This window comes from Phoxinus phoxinus (assembly GCF_949152265.1).
Source record: "Phoxinus phoxinus genome assembly, chromosome: 15".
Classification (NCBI taxonomy): domain Eukaryota; kingdom Metazoa; phylum Chordata; class Actinopteri; order Cypriniformes; family Leuciscidae; genus Phoxinus; species Phoxinus phoxinus.
Window position 1 is genome coordinate 18,457,126 of NC_136890.1, and position 24,483 is coordinate 18,481,608.

Below are 24,483 nucleotides of genomic sequence, written 5' to 3' on the forward strand. Positions count from 1 at the left end.
TGTATATATATGTAATGAAGACTTCAGATGCAAAAGCCTCTAAGTGCCATCTGAAATTTTCTTCTAAAAGGAGCATTTTTATCAAGCTCGTATATTTAAGTTCAGTAATTTCACTTTAATGACAATTAATAGGTAATATTCATATAACTTTCAAATAACTGAACATAAACATACAAGCTTGATGATAAATTATCATTCAGAAAAGTTCAGATGGCACTTATCTTCATACATATGTATATATGTATTATTAATAAAATAAAAAAGTACATTATTTAGAAAAATTATTTAGCTGATTTTAAATGATCCTCAATGGGGATAGATGCTTTTTTGCGTTCAGATGATGTAGTTTCTGCATGTACCAGCAGAGGCTAATGAACCCAAGCTAACTTTGATCCCTTGACATAAACACTGGCTCAGTCACTTTTCCAGTCACCCAGACTCCTTCCATGCCTCTTCTACTGCTGATGTGGTTTTCGAATACTTTAGGTAATGTGAGTACAGTATAGAAGACTAATGTAAATTTTAGGGTTGCAAGCGTTCATAATGACGCTCCCGGCGTCTCTGTATTTATAGTGATGTCTGAAGCTCCAAAGTGACAGTTTACAACACCAATCAAGTTTAAAACATATCTAAATCCTGTGCATATGGCTGCGGTTACGTGATAAATGCCCTTTGGAGAAACAACATACAAAGAGCGCGGCAATGCCTCTGCTCCTGGCTCCACGGTGACATCACTCACACAAAGACTTATTCATGATCTTTCCCTTATGTGTTGACTTTACCTTGTGGCCTCCAATGGATGAAGCATTCATTTTCTCCGTTAGCGCTGTGGGAGTGAGAGGGGGGGCTTTTCTTTCCTTTTCTCACTCTTGTGTGTCTCTGCAGGGTCCATTGGAGGTGGCCCAGGTCTTCTTGAATGAAATCCCAGCAGACCCCAAGCTCTTCCGTCATCACAACAAACTGCGTTTGTGTTTCAAAGAGTTCATACTGCGGTGAGTTGCCGTTTCCAGTGGAAAAGAGATATGCACATAAACTTTTCAGTGAAGTATGATCGAACGAAGCAAGTTTTCTATCGTAGGATCAAAGCAAATATGGAAGCGTCTTTATTTTATAGTGATTGGTTTGTTTAAAGCTCTTTATTTGAAAGTTCGCTGAAATACGTGGACGAAAGACACCCGAGGGGCTTTTCTGCAAGCGGAGAAACCCCGTCTTAATGTCACCCAGCTGCATTTGTTTTGCATAATCATCATAATGTTTAAACCGAGACTCGAAACGAATTAAGATTTTGAATACAGTGATTCTTTCCCAAGATGTATACAGTTTGTATGGAAATATTACATGTTGCTTTTTTCAGACGGAATGGTTCATGTTGGATTCTGGGCCTTGATTGCTGCCAGCGTGCAGACAAATATTTACTGTCATTTAAAATATGTTTATTTTTCTCCATAATCCATCCAAGCTAGCACAAACCTTCTCTAGCCAAGTTACTGTTATTTATGCCAAGACGTTATAGCCTTTTAATTCTATAACTAGACCGTTTAAGATATATTTTGAAAGGTATAGAGCCATTTAAAATCCATTTTAAAAGTAGATCTAGAGCACATTTTCATTTTCCTCAGCATTCCCTTTGTGATTTTGTTGTTGAGCAAGTTTTTGGGGAATAAAACTTAATTGTTGAGTCTCCTTATCAAACTCATTTGTTTATTTCTGTCCAAATGACGATAATTGCACCAATTATTCATCGTCTGGTGCTCTGCTGCGCTTGTTGTGTTGCTAATGCTGTTGTGATTGCACATCTGCAGGTGTGGAGAGGCTGTTGAGAAGAACAAGCAACTCATCACTCCTGATCAGAAGGAGTACCAGCAGGAGATGAAGAAAAACTACAACAAACTGCGAGAGAATCTGCGGCCAATGCTGGAGAGAAAGATCCCTGAGCTCTACAAGCCCATCATCAAACCTCGCATCGAGAATAGGTACGCCCATTAGTGGTATACTTGACCTTTGACTCAGCAATCAGTGAATGATGGGAATATTCTCTCGTGTTCAGTAGTACTTCCATGATTGGTGCTATAAGAATAGCTCATGAATTACTTTGTGTTTTTATAGTGATATTTTGGATACTGTTGTATGGAAAAGGTATATGCAAAGATTCTTTGAAACAAATTTTGGTCACACTTTAGTTTGGGGAACACATTCACGATAAACTATGACTTTTGCCTCAAAGTCCTAAGTCACTGCATATTAATAGTTAGTAAGGTAGTTGTTAAGTTTAGGTATTGGTAGGATTAAGGAAAGTAGAATTTATGGTCATGCAGAATAAGGCATTAATATGTGGTTAATAAGTACTAATAAACAGTCAATATCCTAGTAATTGTAGCAGTAGTCTAAAGTTGTGTTATATGTATATATATATATATATATATATATATATATATATATATATATTTATTTCTCAAAAGTTTGGGGTCGAAAATATATATTTTTATTTTTTTGAGAGAAGTCTGTTGTGCTCACCAAGGCTGCATTTATTTAATAAAAAATACAGTAAAAACTAATAATGTTAAATATTACAACATTTTTGTTTTAATGTATTTTAAAATGTAATTTATTCTTCAATGCCACATGATGCTTCATTATGAAATGAAATAATTGTATGAAATAACTATGAAATAATTGTAACATTTATTTTTATTATCGAAGTTAAAAAACTGTGCTGCTTAATACATTTGAGAAAACCATTTGAAACCAAATTCTTTAATAGAAACTTCAAAAAGAACAACATTTCATGTAAACCTATAAACAATATATAAAATATAATTATAATACAATAAAATGTATAATATAATATTAATATATATTTTTTATTAATTAAATATGTATTATCTATTAATTAATACCTTCAGTAATGCCATAGTGAAAGATATCTCAAATTAGAGAAAGAAGTTGACTTTGGTTATCGGTTTTATATATATGTATCATGTAGCCTTACAGAGGAAGTGATGGAGTTTCTTAAAAAAAAAAAAAAAACTCTCTCTCTCTCTCTCTCTCTCTCTCTCTCTCTATATATATATATATATATATCTGGGTCTATTCTTGCTATTATAAACTATAATTCAGTGGCGTTGTTCGCCATTTTCTGTATATGCAGGTAAATCTGTATAGAGCTGGATCCATAAGATGCTTTATATACAGGAGACATGAGAATTTGAGAGTTGCACAATGCCAAACATTGGTTGTGTGAACGTGGACAATGAGCACTCATATGCACAGTGAAGCTCTTTTTGTGGAGATATATCGTTCTAACATTGCAGTCACTGCTTAAGCTCCTGTTCCCTCTTGTGTTTGTAACAACAGGGATTCCTTCAAACGGCACAGCCTCCGTCGGACACAAGATGAAAATTCATGATGTCAAGAGAGTGTCTCTAGAGGATATCAAGGGAAGGATGTTGCAGTGTGCCAGGAAACAAGAGCTTCGTCAGCTGATAATTAGATGACTCGAGCAGAGTTTCATGCACAGTGTTAAAAGCCCCTGAAAATATCCTAGATTGTTGTATTCTGTATGCTGTATATATATAGAATTGATTTTCAGGGATTTAGAACTTGCATTATTATTTGGTTATAATTGTTTTTAGAACAAAAAACCTTAGCCAGTCACTTTTTTTCCCTCTTTTTACTTGTTTTCTGGTTATGGTGTTAATCTTCCTTAGTATGTTACAACATATTGTATTTTTAACTAATACAATAATTGTTACACGTTACATGTTAGGAAAAAAACCTACAACCTTAAATTAACTGCTTCAAGAACAAAAGTCTGATCAATATTTAAAAGCCACTGAGAGCGTCAAAGGTGTAAAAAAAACGACAGTTAAGATGCGATAATGGTATGAAACAGATCACCTCTTCATTTGTACGTTTACATATAGCTAATACAGTTTAAATCATGATTACTCTATTCCTTTTTTCTATGTATATTGTAATTGTAAGATTTATAAGATGCAGTTTTGTATATATAGTTATATTTTATTTATAGAGAATATTTAGCTCCTATTCCATTATTAAAATGTGACCATATCAAATCAGACTAAAAGTAAATCAGGTTTACAGAGACAGTAGAACAGTATCTGTTAAAAAGTGCAGAGAATGAGCACATCAAATGTTTACCTTTTCCTTTTTCCGAATGCTAAATAAATAACTGTAAATGATGTCAAATGTATTTCTTTGGTTCATTGACAACATATACCAGTAAACTATTAATGAGTCATTCTTCTCAAATAGTTTTTCCCCTTCTCCATTTTTCAAGTGCATAAGCTCTGATTTTTTCTTGTTTTCAGTGCTTCATTCTGTTACACATTACTCTGAAAACTATGAGAACTGTATGTTGGTTTTAAGTGCATACCTGTATGTCATTACAATTTCAACTTGGTTTATTTCTGTCTAAAAGCACAAATGAATAAATACTGTAAATAAATATTTTTGCCAATGAAACTTAATAAAAAGCCACATGCTTATAACCTTTTGTGCTGTAAGATTATGTTGTGAAATATTCATTTGACTACTGGTAGCAGTATCTGGGGTCTGTTCATGCATTATAAAACTTATTCATTGGCGTGGTTCGTCAATTTCCATAAACCGTATGCAGACAGACAGGTCACAGGTAAATCCTTATGAGATCCAGCACAGCTCGCTGGCGCTGCATGATGACGTACATCACGTGAGACGGTGGTTCAGCGGCTTTTCAAGCGTTGTAGAACTGTCACAGAGAGAGGAACAGGTTCGTGAAACAACTGTATCTATAAAATGATTTTTAGCTTTTGTTGCTGCCGTACAGAACAGCTATTGCAGTTTATTGTCAGTCGCATATTTTTCTGTGAGAAAATCTGAAGAATCAGAAAAGAAAACAATTAGGAATAACGTTACTCTTCAGTAGCTGAGAGCGCTTTATTAAAGTGTATTAAAGCTGATTTGTTGAGAAGTTTTGAACACTTTGACTGCAGGCTTCCCCGTCGAGTCTCACGTGCTTTTAACCTGTATGGAAGTCATGGTGTAAAACAGTGCTTCTCAGTTCTGGAACTTCTGGTCCTGCTAAAGTCCTCTAACGTTAGCTCTGCACAGTTTGGATGTTTCCCTTCACTAATTCACACCCTCCTAGTCCTATGGTCCACACATACGGGTTTTGAAACTTGTGTTAATGACATAGACAGTAGGGTTAATGAGTACGTCTTATTAAGGTGCGTTAAATCGTGTTAAGAGTCGTTTAATCGTGATGTCAATTTGTAGGTCAATTCTCTGAGTTCTCTCCACACTTTCCTATTAGGTTTAGTGGTTATTGGGTTATTAGGGCTGTGTTTACAGTACTTGAAGAGTCTTAAAAAAAATGTCCCCGGTTACACACAGTAATACCCTAAAGTCACCATGAAATCAAAATTGATCATACTTGTTTGTTTGTTTTTTCATATAATAATATTGCAGTATTTAGGCTATTGTAGATTATCCGTGCACATCATTATTTTTTTTAAGTTGTGTGCAAAATACCCCACAGATATTTGTATATAGCATGTTAAAGTTGTCACGTGTCCCTTTAAATGCAAATGATCTGCTGCTCCCGGCACAGTGGGCGAGGCTTCAAGAGCTCGTGTCCTTTTACCTCACACAGACATGTGCGAGCAACAGGTAGAGCCGTATTTACATTGAAAAACAAAGGAAAAGTAGTGCAGTGGAAATAGTGCAAAATTGTGTTCTGTCTGAACAGTCCCTTACTCTGATTAAATTCTGGCACCACTTTCTTACAATCAACTGCAACCTTCTATCCAGTCATCAGCTATATATACAACAAATTCACAGCATTACACAAGTATGTTCTACAGTATGAATGAATGCAGTGTGAATTAAATCTAAAAAATAGTGCCATGTCTTCATTGTCATGTGACTTAAGGCATCCGTTGGTTGCTTCACTGCCATTTACAACTCCTTTCCCATGGCCGCCTCATCGGATAGTAAAATGTCAATCAGATGCACAATTCAGAATCTCGGTAGGACATAGTAATTACTTTTCACCTACTTTTTTATGATCATTATGAATTCAGACATAGTACTTATTTCACAAAAATATTTTTCGCTCTACGTTTTTTCTACTTCAATAATCCACTATACTCAGATGTATGTCACAATATGGAATGAATGGTCTGTAACTACTGTCGTTTCATCGCAACTTCAAATAGGAGTGAAGTCAATGTGTTTTAACCTAAAAAGTTGCTTAGATATTGCTATATTTGGACTACAACTGTGGGTTCTGTTATTTGTCAAGGACAACACATCCTTTTTAATATATGGTGTAGAAGAAAATGTAACGTTAACTAATAACTACAGACTATGGGCCAGATTTACTAAACAGAGCAAATTAGCGTGAGAGCACAATCTCATAAAAGCGTTGAGTGGGAAGTTTTACGCTTGATCTACTGACCATGTGCAAACGAAAGAACACAGACGCATCCGGATCATTTCCATAATGACCAACGCAATCTACAGAGAGCAGCGAGAATTAGCATCTGGTTTAAGACATGTTTTTTGGTGGTGTTAAATAATGGCACAAATACCTGTAAAGTGACTAGCGCAAACCTCCTTGCATGATTAATTTAAAGGGGTGATTAAGTATGATTTCACTTTTCTAACTTTAGTTAGTGTGTAATGTTGCTGTTTGAGCATAAACAACATCTGCAAAGTTACAACGCTCAAAGTTCAAAGCAAAGGAAGATATTTGCTTTTAAAGAAAAGGACTACAACAAACGGCTGGTGACATCATTAATCCTAAAATGTACATAAACCCCGCCCCCGGGAACACGCAGTCCATGTTGAGAAGAGGGAGAGTTGTTGTAGAGTACATTTGTGAGTCAGCTCAAACTTTAGCATCCATCTTTTCACATGCAATAGAAGTCACTCTGTGTGCATCTCACAACAGTTCCTATACGAGCGATTTATAGATTACCATGACAGAATATGCTAATTGAAAATATAGTTAACTCCACATCATCAACATAAATTTATTAACTAACCATTCAGAGACGTCCTGTTGCATTCTACATGTTGTCACTTCTTCTTGAGTCTCTCCATCTGTGTCTGACTCCGTTTTATCATTAAAGACAGAACAGTTTCTGTCATTTTAGTGTGTCTGCGTGAGGTAATCGCAGCGAGCTCTTGAAACCCCGCCCTCTGCAGCAGCTCATTTGCATTTAAAGGGCCAGGCACAAAACAGTGCGTTTTTGCAAACCCTCAAAAAGTGACAACTTTAACATGCTATATAAAAATATCTGTGGGGTATTTTGAGCTAAAACTTCACATACACACTCTGGGGACATCAGAGATTTATTTTACGTCTTGTGAAATTTTTTCCACCCCTTTAAATACTCTTCCATAAAATTCTGCGTCTGAAAGTGAAACTCCTACAAATGCATATGCAATAAGCTCAGCCAAAAAAATAACTATCAAGTAAATCGTGACAGTAGTTTTTTAACGCCAAAACAGGGTTTGTGCTGGTGCAAGCTGTTAGTAAATCTGTCCCATGTAGGCTATTACTCGTAAATCAAAATCGCCCAATGACGGCCAATATAAAAACCCACTGTGACTGAAAAACCTTCCAGGTTTTAGGGCTACAAACTGAAAAGCTCTAAAGAAGATATCCAACATGTGCAGTCCTGAGTTAGGCTACTCCAGAATTGAGAACAACTGCTTTGATAGAATGAATATGAATGGATTGCCTAGTCATCACCTAGAGAGTAGTATTTATCTTAAGGGTTATTTACAGTGTTTGATGGAAGTGTCTATAAGTGAGTGATTTAATACCTAATTATGGGCCTCTGGTTGTAAATTGTCACTTTAAGCACCACTTACAGTATTAAATTTCCTCTTTGCACCGAAAGAGAACACAAGTGTACACTTCAAAAGTCTAAAGGGGAAGGCTACTCTTTACATTTCAGCTCAGTTACAAGACAATGAAATACTGAAACATTGCCTTTGTTCTTAGTAAAAATCTTTATTTTGATAGTTCACAAATAGCATAGACATTAACTTTTTCATCCTTCATCAAGGTTTTTTAGTCTAAGTTATGTACAGTATGTGTGTGTGTAGTGTTTATTTTTTTGCTGTAACTTCACCATTTGTTTTATTTTTAATCACAGTAAATTCTGTCATTATAATTTTTCTTGGTCCATACAATGGAAGTAAATGTTCACCAAAATTATTTGTTTAACAACATTTAGCAAAATAATTTATGTTCCTCAAAATAAATTAAATCAAACAGATTTGGATTGACACGAGATAAATACATTTTATGGGTGATCTATCCCTTTAAATAGTCCTGTGGCAAGACCTTTTGAACATCAATTAAATGTTTTTCTTTTTTTTAAACGTTCAATACAATTTAACATTCCAGATAATATGAGGTTATAAAAACTGCATGCATTATAATAATTATATAAAAAAATATATTGTTCAAAATAGTTTTAAAAGTATAGCATGTCACACTGCTTGAAATGTCATGTCAACTACCCATGTAATTATTTAGGATAGGACTGAATAATAGAATGCATGATGGCCTGAGGTTGTTCAAGAGGTCTATCTTAAGTGTCAGTATTGCTGTTTAATGGTGAGATTGTATATTTACCTTAAATAGATTCATTCAAGTAATATTTTCTTTAACATTTATAATTACAGGCTATTAACTGCCTCAGGACCAGATGCAGACTGAATAACGAGTGGAATTTTTGTGAGAGCCCGAATTCTTTTTTACAAATGGCATTCTGTTTACATCATTCCTAATGATATTTCAGTCTGGTTTCAAGATCTGTTCCTGCTTAAAGAACGTCCCCATCCGTTATGGAAAGCAAACCTGATGTTGATCTGGATCCTAATAAAGATGACCTGCCCCTGCGGGCTAACACCAACCACATGCTCGTCCGACACTATGTGCTTGACCTCACTGTTCACTTTCAAAGGAAGGTCGTTGGTGGCAGCATTGTTCTGTTTCTAGAGCCCGCCATTGGTTCCTGCAAACAAGGTGAACCGGGATCCGTATCAAACACAGAGGCGCAAAACATATCTCAGGTGTCATCTAAACATGACGTAAGTTCTCCCATCGCACCTGAGCCAAATGAGTTGATACCCCCTGAGGAACCATCACGTTTGAGTGGAGGAAATGATGTCTTTTGGGGTGATGAGAGTGAAGAATTCACCTTGGTGCTGGATTGTTGTGACCTGATGGTGTCGAAAGTGGAAGAGGTGGATGTAACTACAGTATCCAATTTAAAGAAACTTGACGTAGACCATCGGTACGCAAGCGCGGATCAGCCGTCATCCAGTCTGGTGCAGAGGCTGGTCTCTATGCCTTCAGTCTGCTGGAGATCGCAGCATGAGCTATACCTTCAGTGCAGCCGTTCCCCTACCGTCCTAAATGCACAACCTCTACGGTTCCACATGGACCAGTGGAGTCTTCAGGTCAGGAAGGAAGGGGTTTGCTCCCCTCATGACTTCCCGTCTGCTGTCAGAATCTGGTATGAAACTAAGCCCACGGGTGGTTCTGTGAGGTGGACAAAAGACCAGGATAGCAGGTACCAACCATGTTTATATTTACATGCACCAACAACTAGGCCTGGGTATTCATACAGACTTGTATATGTCCTTTTTGCAGCATCAGCGAATGCTGTAAATTATACACTCGTAAAAATAACGGTTTTTAGTTGGTATCTATGGTTCCATGAACATCTATAAAATCTTTCCATTCCGCAAAAGATTCTTTATAGTGAAAAAAGGATTCTTCTTTGTGCTAAGAAAGAAAAAATAGTTCACTTAACCCTCAATTTAAAAAAGTTAATCTGGGCAAAAATATCTGTGTCAAAAAACTGTCATAAAAATGTGAAGCTTGGGAGCACAGACTTAAGTTTGGTCTCATTTTAAAGAAGACCCTTGGCAGATTATTGATGAAGTAAGAAAAAGTTAAAAATAAAAAGTTTATGAAAATGATTTATGAACATTATTTTATATAAAATATATGTTTTATGAAACATGTTGAACTCTAAAACTGTTAGAAAATCAAAGCCATCCATCTAAACAAGTTGTGTTCCAAATTTGAGGTTGATATTTAAAAAAAGAAATTGCTTTAAATACAATTTTGTTTGGGCGCAGTACCACATTTTCCCCGTTAGATGCCAGCAAAGCTTCACTGTTACACACAGTGGTTGGATTTGTGATTTGCACTACGACAGATTTCTCTCTCAAATATTACAGGCACACAATTGTTTTTCTTACATGCATACAAACCACACTCTGACATTCATACCTGCACACCCACACAATTATAGCTGCATCATTTATCAAATTGGCTCTATAATATCCACAAGAAAACAGGAACAAAGCTAGTAAAAAATATATATTTTAAAGCCTTGCCAACAGAATGAAAATAGTTGTATAGTTAAATGGCCATTAAAAAATTAACTGGGATTAAAAATTGCAGTCTTAATGGGTTTCAATTGGGACTTTTTTGGTCTTAAGGTCCAGAGTGTAACTATTTTATGTAAAATATATTTATTTAAGGAAATGGGGGTGAAATAGTAAAATTCCAATAAAAATGCACATTTGTGCCAAATTTATGCAGTTGGCATTAACACAGACAAAATTATCAACAACAAAAAAACAAATAATAACTGTTCCTTGGGGAACCAAAATGACTCTTTTATGGCACAAAACCCCTCTTTTAAACAGTGTAAAGGGAACCCTCCTGGTACATTACAGAAATATTAATATTTTTTAAATTACAGATACAATTCCATCAATAAAAGCAATGATAGCCATGTTTATTCAGTAACTGCTGTGACATTTCAAGTGAGTTAATTCAGTGAAGGATTCGTCAGATTGAGTCAAACAAAAAACTCCAAAGTTCGTGAATCTGTTAAATGATTCATTAAAAGGATTAGCGTCATTTGTTCGTGAATCGGACTATAGCCTACTGTTTGTGCTGTATGTTTTTGATTCACTAAAAAGAACCGTTTAAAAGAGGGTCTTGTTCGTGAACCAGACCACACGGTTCAAGCTGTCAGCAACCTGCAAAAATGTTTTCTTTGTATTATTTGTTGTAACAACCTTTTTTTATCTTCTCAGATTCTCACATCTCACTGCTGCGAGGCTTAGATTTAGCAAGATCTCTGAAAAGCATGGCAAGAAACACTGGCATAGAGTAAAATACTATATTTTTACCCATCCTTATCGTTTAGATGCTGTGTATATACCATGGGCTCGCCCATCAACAACAGAGCCCTCTTCCCGTGCCAGGAGCCACCTGTTGCCATGTCAACGTGGCAAGCATGTGTGAGAGCTCCGTGCGATTACACTGTTCTTATGAGTGGGGAAAATCAAGCCTGTCCTAAGCCTGCGGAGACGGGTACAGTTGAAACCCTAACTCAGCAGTTCATAATCATAATCACGGAGGTGTAATTTAGTGCAATAATTTTATAATGGAAAATTCAGAAGTCTTTTCTCTACTCCGTTCAGGTTTTCTGCAGTGGGATTATTATGTTACGATGCCAATGCCAGCCTCTACCTTTACCATAGCAGTCGGGCAATGGCTAGAGGCTGGAGTAAACGTTCCCAACTCTGAGGTGGAAAAGACAGATGAAACTTGTGTCAAAGTACCCAGGTATGTTGTTCATGTGATGTGACTAAGTGTAAGTCTAGAAACAAATATTGACTGTTCAGACTTTTTTGGAGATCTAGGTATTATTTTGGCAAATTTGACAGTTTTTAAGATTTGATAATCTCTCAATGACATTGATACATTTTTATTCAATGCCACAAGAACAAGAGGTATTACCACATTATTAACAACATTAAAGTGTGTTCACACAAAAATCTAAAACCCATAAAGGCCCGTTCACACCAAGGACGATAACGATAAACATATAGTTCTAAATATCGTTCTCAATATTAAAGAATATGGCAGACTCCACACCGCAGCTATAACGATAATGGCACAGAGAAATTATATAGTTGGAATCACTTTCAGAATGTTTTTAACCAGCCAATGAACGATAAAAACATTGACAGATTCCATCCTGCTAAAACCTTAAAGCTTCAGACAAGCACAAGCTTAAGAATAAACAGACCGATATTGCATGAGAAATTCAGTTTTATTATTAAATACAAATTTATATAAACTTTAACAATTTAATCAAGTTTTTAAAATGTAATCAAATTAAAATACAACAATTAATTTACAACAAAGCATTGCATTTTTTTTTTTTTTTTTCAAATAAGACTGTACAACATTGTTGTAGCAGTGTATAAATTTAAAACATGGATGAAAAAATATCTTGGCTGTATGATATTCCTTAGAAATATTAATATTATTATGATTACTTTGAGAAGTACATTTTAGTATACAGTAGTGATATATTTCAGTCATAATTTATTGAAGTTAATCCGAACTTTTATTTTGACGGTTTGTCGAGAAGATTTTTCAGTTCAGTTTCAGTGTGTAACTGACGGTAGACTCAGTCTCCACTGCTTTTTTTGTTTTGTTCCAAAGGTGTATAATTGTAAGTATTTTTTTTTAATGTGATACATTTGGTTTGCAAAGAGTCCACTTCTATGTTATGTATATTCCTTATAACATAAATATTATGTTACAAAATGTTATTTTGTTTTTTACATTCCAATAATGTAGGCTACATCTCTATCGTACAATCCGGTTTTCTGTTTAGAAAGGTTTCTAAATGCTTTCCAAAGTAAAAACAATGAAAAAACAAATACATTTATGTAGTGATGAAATTGATTAAACGTCACAATATTTGCATATATTATGTTGCATATAATATATTACATTGCTAATGGAGTAATGGTCTTCCTTCTCATCTATCTGCATACTGAATTGTGATTGGACTTGGGTTCTTTGCATATATACAGTACACAGTGATTCTTGTTTACCATGCTGAATCAAAGCCTACAACTAATACTCTATACTTTTTTTAAATACAGTTTATAGTGTATTCTGCGTTAATATTATTTGGCATATTTCTCTGTTTTCCAGTCTTTCTTTGGACAGCACTGATCAGCAATATGTTTGCTCCCACATGGATTATCCCTGTCGCTTCATGCTTAGTGCTGCTAGGACACAGACTGTTATTCCTCACCGGGTATTTGCCCCACCCTGCCACCTGCAAAAGGCAAAGGACATGGTTCTACCCCTTCTGCCTCTCTGTATGACCGCAGCTCACTCTCTTCTTGGTGTCCATCCATTCTCACGTCTAGATGTGCTCATTGTTCCCTCAGGGTTCTCCAGTCTGGGCATGGCCAGGTAAATGGTGCATTTATCTCAAATATGATTCTGGAATAATCATATTTTGTTTGATCTGTAGTGTGCAGCAATCATAAATAATGTGTAGAGGTAGAACTTAACTGATCCGTTTTATCCCCTGATTGGCTACTTAAAGGAATGTCATGATTTACAAATCCCATATCACTTACTTTCATCCTTGGAATGCAAAAGAAGAAAGGTTTTTATTCTTCTCCTTTTTTCTGCGCGATTGCAATGAATAAATGTTCAAAACTTTAAAAAGGACAAAATGCACTATAAATCATATAATATCATAAATGTGGTCCATAAAATTCATGCATTTTATTCCAAGTCTTCAGAAGATTTTTGGTGCATTGTATTATTTTCATCACAAAATTGCAGTTATTTTTCAGTGAAAACTTACAGAAAAACTTTTTGCACACACACTCCCTCTCAGTCTCATGTTAGTTAACACTGCATACGTATATGTATCAGTAGTATCTCATCAACAGTGGTAAACTAAAACACTGACCTGTCTTATTTAGTCTGCAAAGCAGAGGTTTTTAGAAGTGAAACATACATATCAAGCCATTGCTTGGCAGCTGTTCCCACTGATTCATTTTGGCCATTGCCCCCAGCATGCCACAGTTTTTATGAATTGACCGATTTAAATGCTCTTTTTGGCTAACCATGCTGTTTGTTTAGTAGTTTGGGTGGCTTTAGGTGGTGAGAACCTGTTGGATCTGTTTAAATGGCTGCAGTGAAACTCATTTTCCTTACACTGCTCAGGAAGGTCACTGTTCAGGAAATGCTCAATGAATAGTATGCGTGCACTATGTTTTTGTTTATGTTTACAGTATACCAAGCTCTGTTTTCTTAAAATCATTCCTTAACTAGAATTTGATGTGGAATTTCAGGCATTGGACAGTTTCCAGTGAACCAATCGCTTTGGATATAAGCAAACACTAGTAAGAAAGGTGACCACAGGTCTTCCCGTATTTCCCACCATCTCCTTGTCCAGGAATAAGTATTCCACAGGATATGAGGTCATTACCCAGTGCCCCAGGCTGGTTCCAGCCATTCACAGAGAAAAAATGTCACATTCTAATTAGCACTGGGCATGCATCTTAACAGCGGTCAATCCTGTGTTTTTCTTTTCCTGAATTAGTTACTCCTTTTCTGCTTGAGCTAATGTGAAGCACAGGACTCAGGACTGCAGGGTTTTTTTGGTCTGGAGAGAATTTAGTTAACTCACCGTTTATTACAGCCTGGTTTTATTAGCCTCCTTGCAAAAACTGCCAGTGGATGACAGAAATATGTATGTGTGCGAGAGAAACGGATACTTGTACTCTCTGTCCTTTGCTCTGTACGGATCACAGCAGGAGACAGTCGGCCGCCCCTTCTCTAGGGAATGGTACAGTCCTCCAGGCCATTCTTGAAGCTCAAATCAGAGCGAAAAAGAGTGATCAACAAAGTACATTTGGGGCCAGGATAGGGGCACTTTGAGATGCCGATCCCCCAGGATGTGGGAGAGGATGTGTTGATTATTTCCAGCAACAAAAGCCATTCGCTCCTGGAACCACTTCAGAGACAGGAGCTGTTTAATCTGAAAATTGGGAAGTATGTGGGCCCAAATCCTTGGGGCCAAGCCAATATCTGCTTTTATATCAAGCTTGTTCATTTGCAGCTGGGGCTTTGGACATACAAGTGGTGCTGCTGGTGGTTCTCTGGAGGGAAGGAAGTAAAGATTAAGAAGTCAAGAAAGGCCAGGCCTGATAGTGTGTGCTGCGCTTCCTCCCAAATACCCGAATGACTGCTGTCCCAGTGCAGAAAAAAACAGCAATCCCACCGGGACGTTATTCTTGGCTAGATTCCTCTGAGTCTGATTCGTGAAGTCCTAGAATCTGATGACAGGCTTTTTGAAGCTTGAGGAAATATTACTGCGAGGAACATCATCACACTTCCATCCTGTGTATCGCTGACCGATCACGTAGGGAAGTTTCTGGGCTGTGGCGGCTACGAGGTGATGACGTAAAGTTCGTAAACGCAAGATGCTCGTATCTTCAGATCTTCAGAGGAAGGGCACAGCACTTTCCTCAACTTTGAAGGCGCTCACTTTCTGTCCCTTAACACCTCTTTTACGCCACAGCAGGACATAGTTGGAATACTTCATATGCCAGATGTGCAAATATGGGCATCGGCTGCTTTTCTCCGAGACTGAGGGCTTCTGCAGCTTAGAGAAATCTTATTTCATTGTGTTTTCCCACGCTATGTCAATGATGTAAGGTGTTTAGTGACAGTAGGTGGGTAATAGCTTTATTTATTGATGTCTTTTATGTAGAATCCAAAGCTGTATTGTTACAGCTGCCAATTAAGTCATCATTGGATTGTTGCTGTATGTTAAGACAAGCACACCACCACCTCCAGTAGTGCTTTTGGGAGGGATTCAGATATGTCCACATAAATAATTTGTAGAGAGACAGGTTAAAGGAATTCTGGTATGTTCCTGCTCAATATTATGCATCCAGACGTTCTCATGAGTAATTGCCAACCCACTTGAAGTGCATTTTGTGTACTTTTACACTGTATAAATAGCTCATCTCGGTCAATTACTTGGCAATTACTCTGCTGCTGAGACTAGCATTTGACCTTATATAGCCTGTTAGATCTGTCTGAACTCTGAGGCAGGGTGGACTGGCAGCCGAGGAGAGTGTGTGTGTGTGTGTGTGCGTGCATGTGTGGGGAGGGATATGCAGAATCATGCCTTAAAAATCTCACAAGCTCTTCACAGCTTAAAGGAATATTCCGGGTTCAATACAACTTAAGCTCAATTTACAGGGCAGATGGCTGTTACAAAGTTGAATACCACAAATTAAATTCAGCCTGCTTTTCAACTTTTTTTGAGGCACTCATCAATCCATAAACATTAAAAAGACTCACTGTCTTAGGATAGCCACAAGACAATAATAATATGTGTTAACATGAATTTAGTGTGGGGAAAAAATGGTTTACCTTTTCTGTGTAAAGTTATATCCAATTTTATAATTTTGTTGCCATGATGTAAATCCTACAAACCTAAAACAACTAGAAATTATGATTTCAACGGCTTTACGTCTCAAATAAATTACAAGCTTTAAAGGTGCTATGTGGAGTTTTTCTACTAAAATTAATAAAAAAAAATTATTGCCTGTGTGTGAAGGGGTTGTAATCTCACAATAAAATTATCCACTTGGCGGGTTTTGGTATTACCTCTGAAAGCAAGTATTCCTATTTCTATGTGAAGTCTCCGGGTCGGATTTGCTGCGAAATCCAGTGACGTGACTGAGATCTGCATGCGCGCTCCCGAGCCTCTCGCCTCATCTACTGACTTTGCACTCAACCATAGACAGTATATCACTCAACAGCGACGACACTGCAACTTTATGACATGGAGTCTGCTAATGCTAAGAAACGACCAGCACAACACAGACTCCAACACAAACTCCACATAATAATAAAAAACAAACAAAAAAGCACGCCCACCAGCACTTGCTTGTAAATCTGAAACATCATCGCTAGATGCATCTGAAAACTCCACACAGCCCCTTTAACAGAAGAATAGAAGTCCTTTAACTAATATTAGCTACAGTATACATTTCTTCTTTTAAAGCTACACTGTGAAGAAATTACTCCCATCTAGTGGTGAAATTGTATATGAATACCAACTGAATATTACTTTCTAGCCCCTCCCATTCCGAGGGCGTTTTAACTCCTACGGTGGCCGTATTATTTCAAATCTGCCGGCAGTCGCGAGTAATCTCCCCCTCACATTCGTCACGGTGCCACTGAGTGTAAAAACGCGAAAGGCGTAGCTTGAATTTCAAGGTATGTCCCTCTTTGGCTAATGTATTTTCAAGATGGAGGCGCAACATGGCTTCCGCCATTCGAGCAGCTCACCCGTATGTATTCTAAATGGCAGATTCTACGCTTACGAGAATACTTGATTAGTTGGTAGAAGTAATTATACATTAATGAGCACATATAATTTTGAAAGAACAAAGTGTTTTTTGCTAAGAAACAACTTAAAAAATTACACAGTGCAGCTTTAAAGGTAGGCCAGAATTGTCTAAAAAAACTTTTATTCAAATTTGTTTAAACTGTCTTTATATACCAATACATAATTAAAATGCAAGTACTCTGAAATAGAGAGTATAAAAAACTGAGTGATTCTAGTGTATTTAATCTTCAATAAACACAGCTCATTAATTCCATTCACTCCCACCTAAAAACGGGTGCGCGCACGTGGGCAGAGCCAATAATAGCCGCGGTAGTCATGGCGACGGAGAGTGACAGTCGCACAAGCCAATCACTTGTTTCGTCCCGAATGGAATTAATGAGCAGTGTTTTTTGAAGATTAAATACACTATAGTCACTCAATTTTTATACTCTCTTTTTCAAAGTACTTACATTTTAATTATGTATTGGTATATAAAGACAGTTTTTAAGCCAATTTGAAAAAAAGTTCTTTAGAAAATTCTTACCTACACAACCTTTAAGTGATAAAAAAAAGTGCTACATGCTCTTACATTGTAAGTGCCTCAGATTAACCTCTATTTTTATCTTCTTTTTTTTAAAGAGAATGATGGACACATTAAAATGTATTTGTTGTGCTAAAAAAACATTATGCCACAAATGCTGTTCTTTGAGCTTGTATTGAACCTGAAGTATTCCTAGAAAAGTCAAAATTATCACACATCTGTCATTCAGGTATATAAGTGAATTATGTGCTCCATCTGGATTTGAGCAGTTTTGGGGGCAAAAATGCTTTTCATGTTGACTATGTGTTGGAGGAAAGAGCAGGTGGTATGTTCTGCCCAGAGAGGTAGAGACCTTCAGCCTGGGGGCAACCTACAGATTCATATTTCACCACCTGAACAGGTAGTCAGCAATTGCATAGAAGGAATAAAGAAGAAGTTTGTTTCCCAGAGGTGCTGTGTTTGCTGTTCAAGAGCTGCGCTCGCACGCTTTTCAGCACATATATTACACAGGGTAGGACAACGTGATTTAGGACTTTGAAGTGATTTTGGTATTCAGCGGAGTTATGATTATGTAAACTCTCCAAAGATTAACAATATACAATTTTTACCAGTTTTAGAAACATGCACCACCCACATGCGGCAAATTTGGGATTCGAAATGTTTAAGGGCGAATTAATCATCCTTCATACGTTCTGACTCACCAGAGTATGTTAGATTACAACACCATGAAATAAATGATTGGATTTTGAAGTTCTGAATAACACAGGCATTATGTGGACATGGGGTAATGAAAAAGCAAAAACATTATTTAAATGTTGGCTCACATTTTAATATCGGCGAGTTTGTGGCTGCATGAAATGCTCTTATTATAATCAGGCTGCCTCTGCCTTTGGTTGACAAAATTGGTCAAATATTATATGTTTTTTCTACCGAGTGGGAAGGTCTGATTAGATATTCTGATTGGGCCACACATGAATGTCCCAAACAACGAAGTAGTGCCACTTTTCAGCATTACTTTGGTTTGTAATTGGAGACTCTGGCTCAGTTTTGAGGGTATTGTAGGTGTTTTAGTGGTTACAGGTAGCACTTAACTCATTGTAATATCTATCTAGTACCAAACTCATTTCTTTGCTGACATGTCCTTCCTATAGCCTTAAAATGACCATATGGGGGAAGGAAAGTGGAGTCCCATGGGTGCGGAGCGTAATGTGGACGACGGATGTGAAGCTTTTGGAATGTGCTGGAATAGCCAAGGAGCTCAGAAGGCTGAGATAACACCACTTAAATAGCCCATTCTCTCGCTCTTTCTTTCTCTCTCTCTCTCTCTCTCTCTCTCTCTCTCTCTCTCTCTCTCTCTCTCTCTCTCTCTCTCTCTCTCTCTCTCTCTCTCTCTCTCTCTCTCTCTCTCTCTCTCTCTCTCTCTCTCTCTCTCTCTCTCTCTCTCTCTCGCGCGCGCGCTCTCTCTCTCTCTCGCTTTACTTTCTTGTTTCACTCCTCTCTGATTGCTGAGTAACCTAAGAAGTGTGTGACAGAGAGCATCTTTCAGACCAGGGGGACTTTGGCACGAAAGATGGCTGTTAATCAAATTGTCAGGGATGAGATGTTTTTCTCTGCCGAGAGTCCACAGAGAGGGTTTTCTGTCCCTCCTTTGGCTGTGTGTGCAAAAAAGCCACCACGAGCAAAAGAATTCAGAGCATGCCTGCACCTGGTGGACAGGGAAGCGTGTTTAAAAGGCAGACATATTTCTAGATTTTTGACTTTATTAGGCTGTTTTGAAATCATTCTGTGCTTTTTCACCTTCCTGATCTCCCCGCCTACATCCACGTGTGCCGTAAATCCACTCTTCTTTCTTTAAATGTAAATAAGCAGCATCCGATTTAGAAAGCAGGTTGTTATTAGTACTACATTCCTGCGTTGTTATCAGCGGCCCTGGCTTCCTTGCTTTATCCGTCTCATACTTGAGTCACAGCCTGAGTCATACCCCCTTTTTTTTCCCACCACGTCTTCATTGACAGGTTGATTCCAAAAAACTGTCTTCGTTGGTGTGGATGGAGCCTCTCGCTCCAGTTTCAGACCAGACTCATATTCTCCACTGTAAATAGAGAGCTATATAAGAAAACAAATGGATATTGCTGTGTGGGACAGAGCGTGTGTCTAAATTAATCAAATCTGTATGGCGAGTTTATTTGGCCCTGGGGCTGATTTAAGGCAGTAGGAGTGGCAGTAGAGGCTGGTAAACTAGAGCAAAGTGTGAGGTGGGGAGCCATTACCCAGCATCCCTGGAGGAGCATCTACCACACGAAAATCCAGAATGGATGAGGCCATTCAAAGACTGGGCAGATGTCCCTGCTATGTGTATAGTGAATCACTTGATGACACTGTAATAGCGCCTGCCATTGCGTTTAATCTGATTCTCCGAGCCAAGAAAGCTGCCTTTCTTCCCCCAGACCTCCGACCAGACACAAATATAACAAATCCAAGCACAAAGAATCTTTAGAAGTCTGTTGCACACTAGGAGAGGGTGTTATTGCTAGATTCAAGCTAATCATCCTACCAGTGGAGTCGGGATAAAAGCTGGAGAGAGATTTGCAAAAGCAAATTAAAAAAAGAACAAGAAATTGACACTGTGGTTAACCAGCTAAAGTCACAATATAAACTTCATTTTATGTAGACTGTTGTCACTGAAATAAATAATACAAATATATTTGAGTGTGTTCTCAAATGTGTACAATGAAATATTACATTAAATAAAACAAATAGCCTACACTTTATGTATTTAATCTTACTTTGTACAAGTATTTTTGATGTTGACCTTTGGTGATTAAGTCAAAAACTACTTATTTTGTGTTGATCATGTAGCTATACTGTGCTTCTGATAGCCGAATGGCAGAGCAGTTGAAATGGGCGTTCATGTTGATCCATCTGTTGTACGGGTGTGAATTTGCTTTGCTTTGGTGTGAATGTTCAACCCGATTGCTTTGCTCTTTGTGTGAATATACCATTCATTGAAGATTTGTTTAGCTTTTTCACATCATGTTTTTTTGTGGAGGAGTCTAAATAAATTCCTAACAAAAAGAGGGATTACTGTTAGCACTTCTACTGAAGGATTGTGTTGTTTTTTTTGTTTTTTTACTGCAAAAAATCACTCTTATTAACTTTTAAAAGGTTTTCAGGAATTGATTGTTGTTGTTGTAGTTGATGTTGAGAGTTGAGAGTGTGTGTGTGTGTGTGTGTGTGTGTGTGTGTGTGTGTGTGTGTGTGTGTGTGTGTGTGTGTGTGTGTGTGTGTGTGTGTGTGTGTGTGTGTGTGTGTGTGTGTGTGTGTGTGTGTGTGTGTGTGTGTGTGTGTGTGTGTGGGGGGCTGTGTATATGCATTATTCTTACATTTTTGGGTGAAGCAAGATTTTAAATGAGAACAAACTATAGAGTGGGTGGATCAGAGGAGACTGAAAAATAAGAGGGATCTATGATATCAGTTGAAAGTTGTTTCAGTGTTGTTATAGTTTTATGAAAGATTACAAAGACAAATATATTGTATTAAGAAAGTAAACGGGGTCAAGTTTGATTTCATTTTGTCTTTTTTCAGTGTCCCGCATTCCACGCGTGCCAGAATTCTGCATTCTCAACCAATGACTTCACTCATAAGATAGCTTTGAACGTTGGAAGGAAGCTCACATAATGGGGCCTTGCACACTGTAAGCTTTGCATAAACATCTGCTGCTGCTTCTCAGTCCGGATGGTTTTTCTGGCGCTGATGAGCGCCTCCGGCTCGGTTTACGAAAGCTCTTCAGCGATCCTCTGTAACGTTAATGTGGAGCAATCAAGTTAAAATGGTGCCATGAGGCACTCGCGATAAACATCGGCAGCGATGCGAGCGTGGGTCTATTTTCCAGATTTCCCACTCGTATGGTAGGTAGAACGTCTACATATGGATTGCATTGTTGTTGTGATCTGCAGCAGGCTTCGCTTGCTTCATGGAGCGTACGCCACAAATCCCGATAGTCTCTGCACTGCAGCGGCCTCTGTGTGTGGGTATTTATTCCCAGGATTTACATGTTTGACACATGTGATCTGTCCTAAAAAGGTCTGGCATGCAAAAGGAGCCCCACAGGGCCTACAGAGAGAATCACACCTCATTTTGCTGCTCCACAACTTAATCTACAGTCTAGACAGGAATACCACCCATTAAAGCCTGAAAGCCAGGAAGAAAAGGGACTGTGGTAGATCAGGTTTGTTCTGCGAGGTTCTTCCAGGGTTTTCCATCTATAATAAGCTCATGCAATCAGACTGAGGAGAGTGGGAAATTAAATAAGAGACAAAGAGAAAGAATAAGTGCAGGCAGCACATTATGGAGCCACTTTGAGGAGACGGGGGGTTGAAGATAAATATGGCTTTGAATGTCTGAAATGGCACTAGCTCATACACTTCTCATTGGGAGTTGCTCATTGCCTAGTGGTTAATGATCTGAATTCAGGGGCATAACTACCCATTTGTTGGAGGCTGGTGCCCTTTAGTGCTTTTCTATCACTATATGATGTGGTTTAAAAGTGTTCTTCTTACCTTTTCAGCTTTTTAGAGTTACAATATGCAGTTATAATTGAGCAACAGTCGGTTTTGCTGTCTCAAGTAGGATAAAGACTGAAATTTTTCTTGTTAAACGAATGCCAATTATCTTTGTTTTATTCAACTTTAAAAAAAGTATTGTATTGTACTAAATGAAGATGAGCGTCTAGGTCATTTAGTATGACTTCACAAAAAACAGACTGGCATAATTTTTTAGACTAAAGTACTTTTCTTCTTTTTCTTCTGTTTTTGTTTGTTTGTTTTTGTCCTTACAATGAAAGCCAATGGGGTCCAATATTGTTTTGTGTGTTCACAGAAGAAAAAAGTCCTGCAGGTTTGGTCACGTGAGGGTGAGTAAATGATGACAAACTTCAATTTATCTGTGAACTGTCCCTTTAAGCAATTTTGCTTCTCAAGTAGCTTTATCTCATTATCTTGTATGTTTAAATATTTTTACTGGAAAAAGAAAATGTAATTAGGTAGGGTACAAATAAACACAATTTGGCTTATTGTAGATGGGGAATGGTTTATTCCCACCAGGTTTTCCTCCATAACTCTGACATTCCATGTTGAGAGTATGATGATGATTTTGCCATGTTTGAAATCTGAACCATTACATTCCACTTCCAGTGTTTCCTCTGGTAATTACAGGGCATATGGGGATATTCTGTTCTCTGATGAAAATCCGTGATTTTTAAATATTTGAGTACAGATATATATCAGAGTACAGAAATGTTTGGTTTATTGACTTGCATGTGTTTGCTTGTGTGGCATCAGTAAAAAAAGAACCTGTGTAGTTCAGTTTTGGATGATCATTTACTTGGATGGTCTATCTGTCTGTCTGTCTGTCTGTCTGTCTTATTTTAGGCAAATCCAGTGATTATTTAATAAGTTGTTGTGTCAACCTTTTACCAATCGGGTTTGAAATTTCTATATTGGGAAACTACTTTCCAGTTTTTGAGAATTATGCATCAGACGGTCAGTCAGTGAACAGACTCTGGTGCTTCGCATCTAAAAAAGAAGGTCTACTAAAATCTACTAAAAAAAAAAAATCTACTAAAGAAATCCCTTTTCCTGGCATTTGACCAGTGTCCACCTTTAAAGAACAAGCTTCTGTTGTTTACCACTTCTATTTAACAGTGTTGGACATTTTCTGTCAGCTATATCCAGAAACTGGGCTTTTTTCAAAGTCCCTCAGCTCTACTTTAGAGAACTCTTTGGGCACACAGAATCCCGCTAAAATAACATATCGATGACTTCTGGGAACCATAACAGTGTGAATGAAAGGCACACCTGCCACCTTCAACTCAAGAGTCAAGGCCAACCTTTTTTATTGATTTCCTGCTTGTCGCTGTGGTCATTGTGTAAAGAAAGCAACAGTAGGGAAGGAAAAAAAACTCTCTCCAGACCTTGGCAAGGTGAACGTCTGGCTGAAAAGGTAAAAAGGCATACATAAAACACCTCAGATTATTTTATCAGGTTCATTTTGTGAGGGGAAGAAAAGCGCTTGCGGCTATCTACGACAGTATGTGTCACATTTGAAAACCATTATGTGGCCAAACCAAAGCCTTAGGACACAAAAGAAACGGGTTTGTTTTTCCTGACTCATAGGAACTTTGTTTGGAACATGGTCTTGATAACAGCCCATTTGCTGTACGAAACACAAGGCTATCTGGTTGAAAAGGTCACTAGAGGTAATTTTGGGTGAGGAGGCAAACAATACTATATTTCATTTGGTTTTATGTGCAGTCGGAATCGTGAGGTTGTGTTTTTTCTTGCACAATTGAAAGAGCCTTATCTTACAGTTGACATTTTTTCCAGCTTACGCTGTTGTCGTTCAGCACATTTCACTGTGGAACTTTTCCCAGTAACATCTGATGACAGTTATACGTCTTGTAATTTGCTGCTATTAGCAAATGCACCCGGATTGTTTGGTGAAGGGTGCGGCACGGGTGGCTACTCTCAAAATCCACTGGCAGCAAACAGGCCTCATTTTGGCTGAGAGCTCCACCTCCTTAACGACAGTATGTCTACGGCAGAGAAAATCCCACACTTTGATGTTCTTTCAGGGTGGCTGAGTTTTATAACA

The 24,483-nt window shown here is 37.7% G+C and overlaps 2 protein-coding genes across 4 annotated transcripts in view; both read left to right on the forward strand.

Annotated features, from left to right (window-relative positions):
• The window catches only part of dock8 (dedicator of cytokinesis 8), a 47,259-nt gene extending 42,748 nt beyond the window's left edge, over positions 1 to 4,511 (forward strand). For both annotated transcript variants that reach the window (XM_079638844.1, XM_079638845.1), the window contains 3 exons: positions 886 to 992; positions 1,803 to 1,973; positions 3,355 to 4,511. In XM_079638844.1, coding sequence (XP_079494970.1) covers positions 886 to 992; positions 1,803 to 1,973; positions 3,355 to 3,406 — 330 coding nt within the window. In that variant the 3' untranslated portion in view covers positions 3,407 to 4,511. The remainder of the gene's footprint in view (positions 1 to 885; positions 993 to 1,802; positions 1,974 to 3,354) is intronic.
• A 142-nt stretch (positions 4,512 to 4,653) lies between these two features.
• aopep (aminopeptidase O (putative)) overlaps positions 4,654 to 24,483 on the forward strand; it is an 88,271-nt gene continuing 68,441 nt past the window's right edge. The window contains exons 1-6 of one of the 2 annotated variants that reach the window (XM_079637234.1): positions 4,736 to 4,771; positions 8,707 to 8,758; positions 8,835 to 9,599; positions 11,259 to 11,425; positions 11,536 to 11,680; positions 13,070 to 13,336. In XM_079637234.1, the coding sequence (XP_079493360.1) occupies positions 8,869 to 9,599; positions 11,259 to 11,425; positions 11,536 to 11,680; positions 13,070 to 13,336 (1,310 nt within the window). In that variant the 5' untranslated portion in view covers positions 4,736 to 4,771; positions 8,707 to 8,758; positions 8,835 to 8,868. Of the gene's footprint in view, positions 4,772 to 8,706; positions 9,600 to 11,258; positions 11,426 to 11,535; positions 11,681 to 13,069; positions 13,337 to 24,483 lie in introns of both variants that reach the window. The other variant, XM_079637233.1, reaches the window with a different exon arrangement.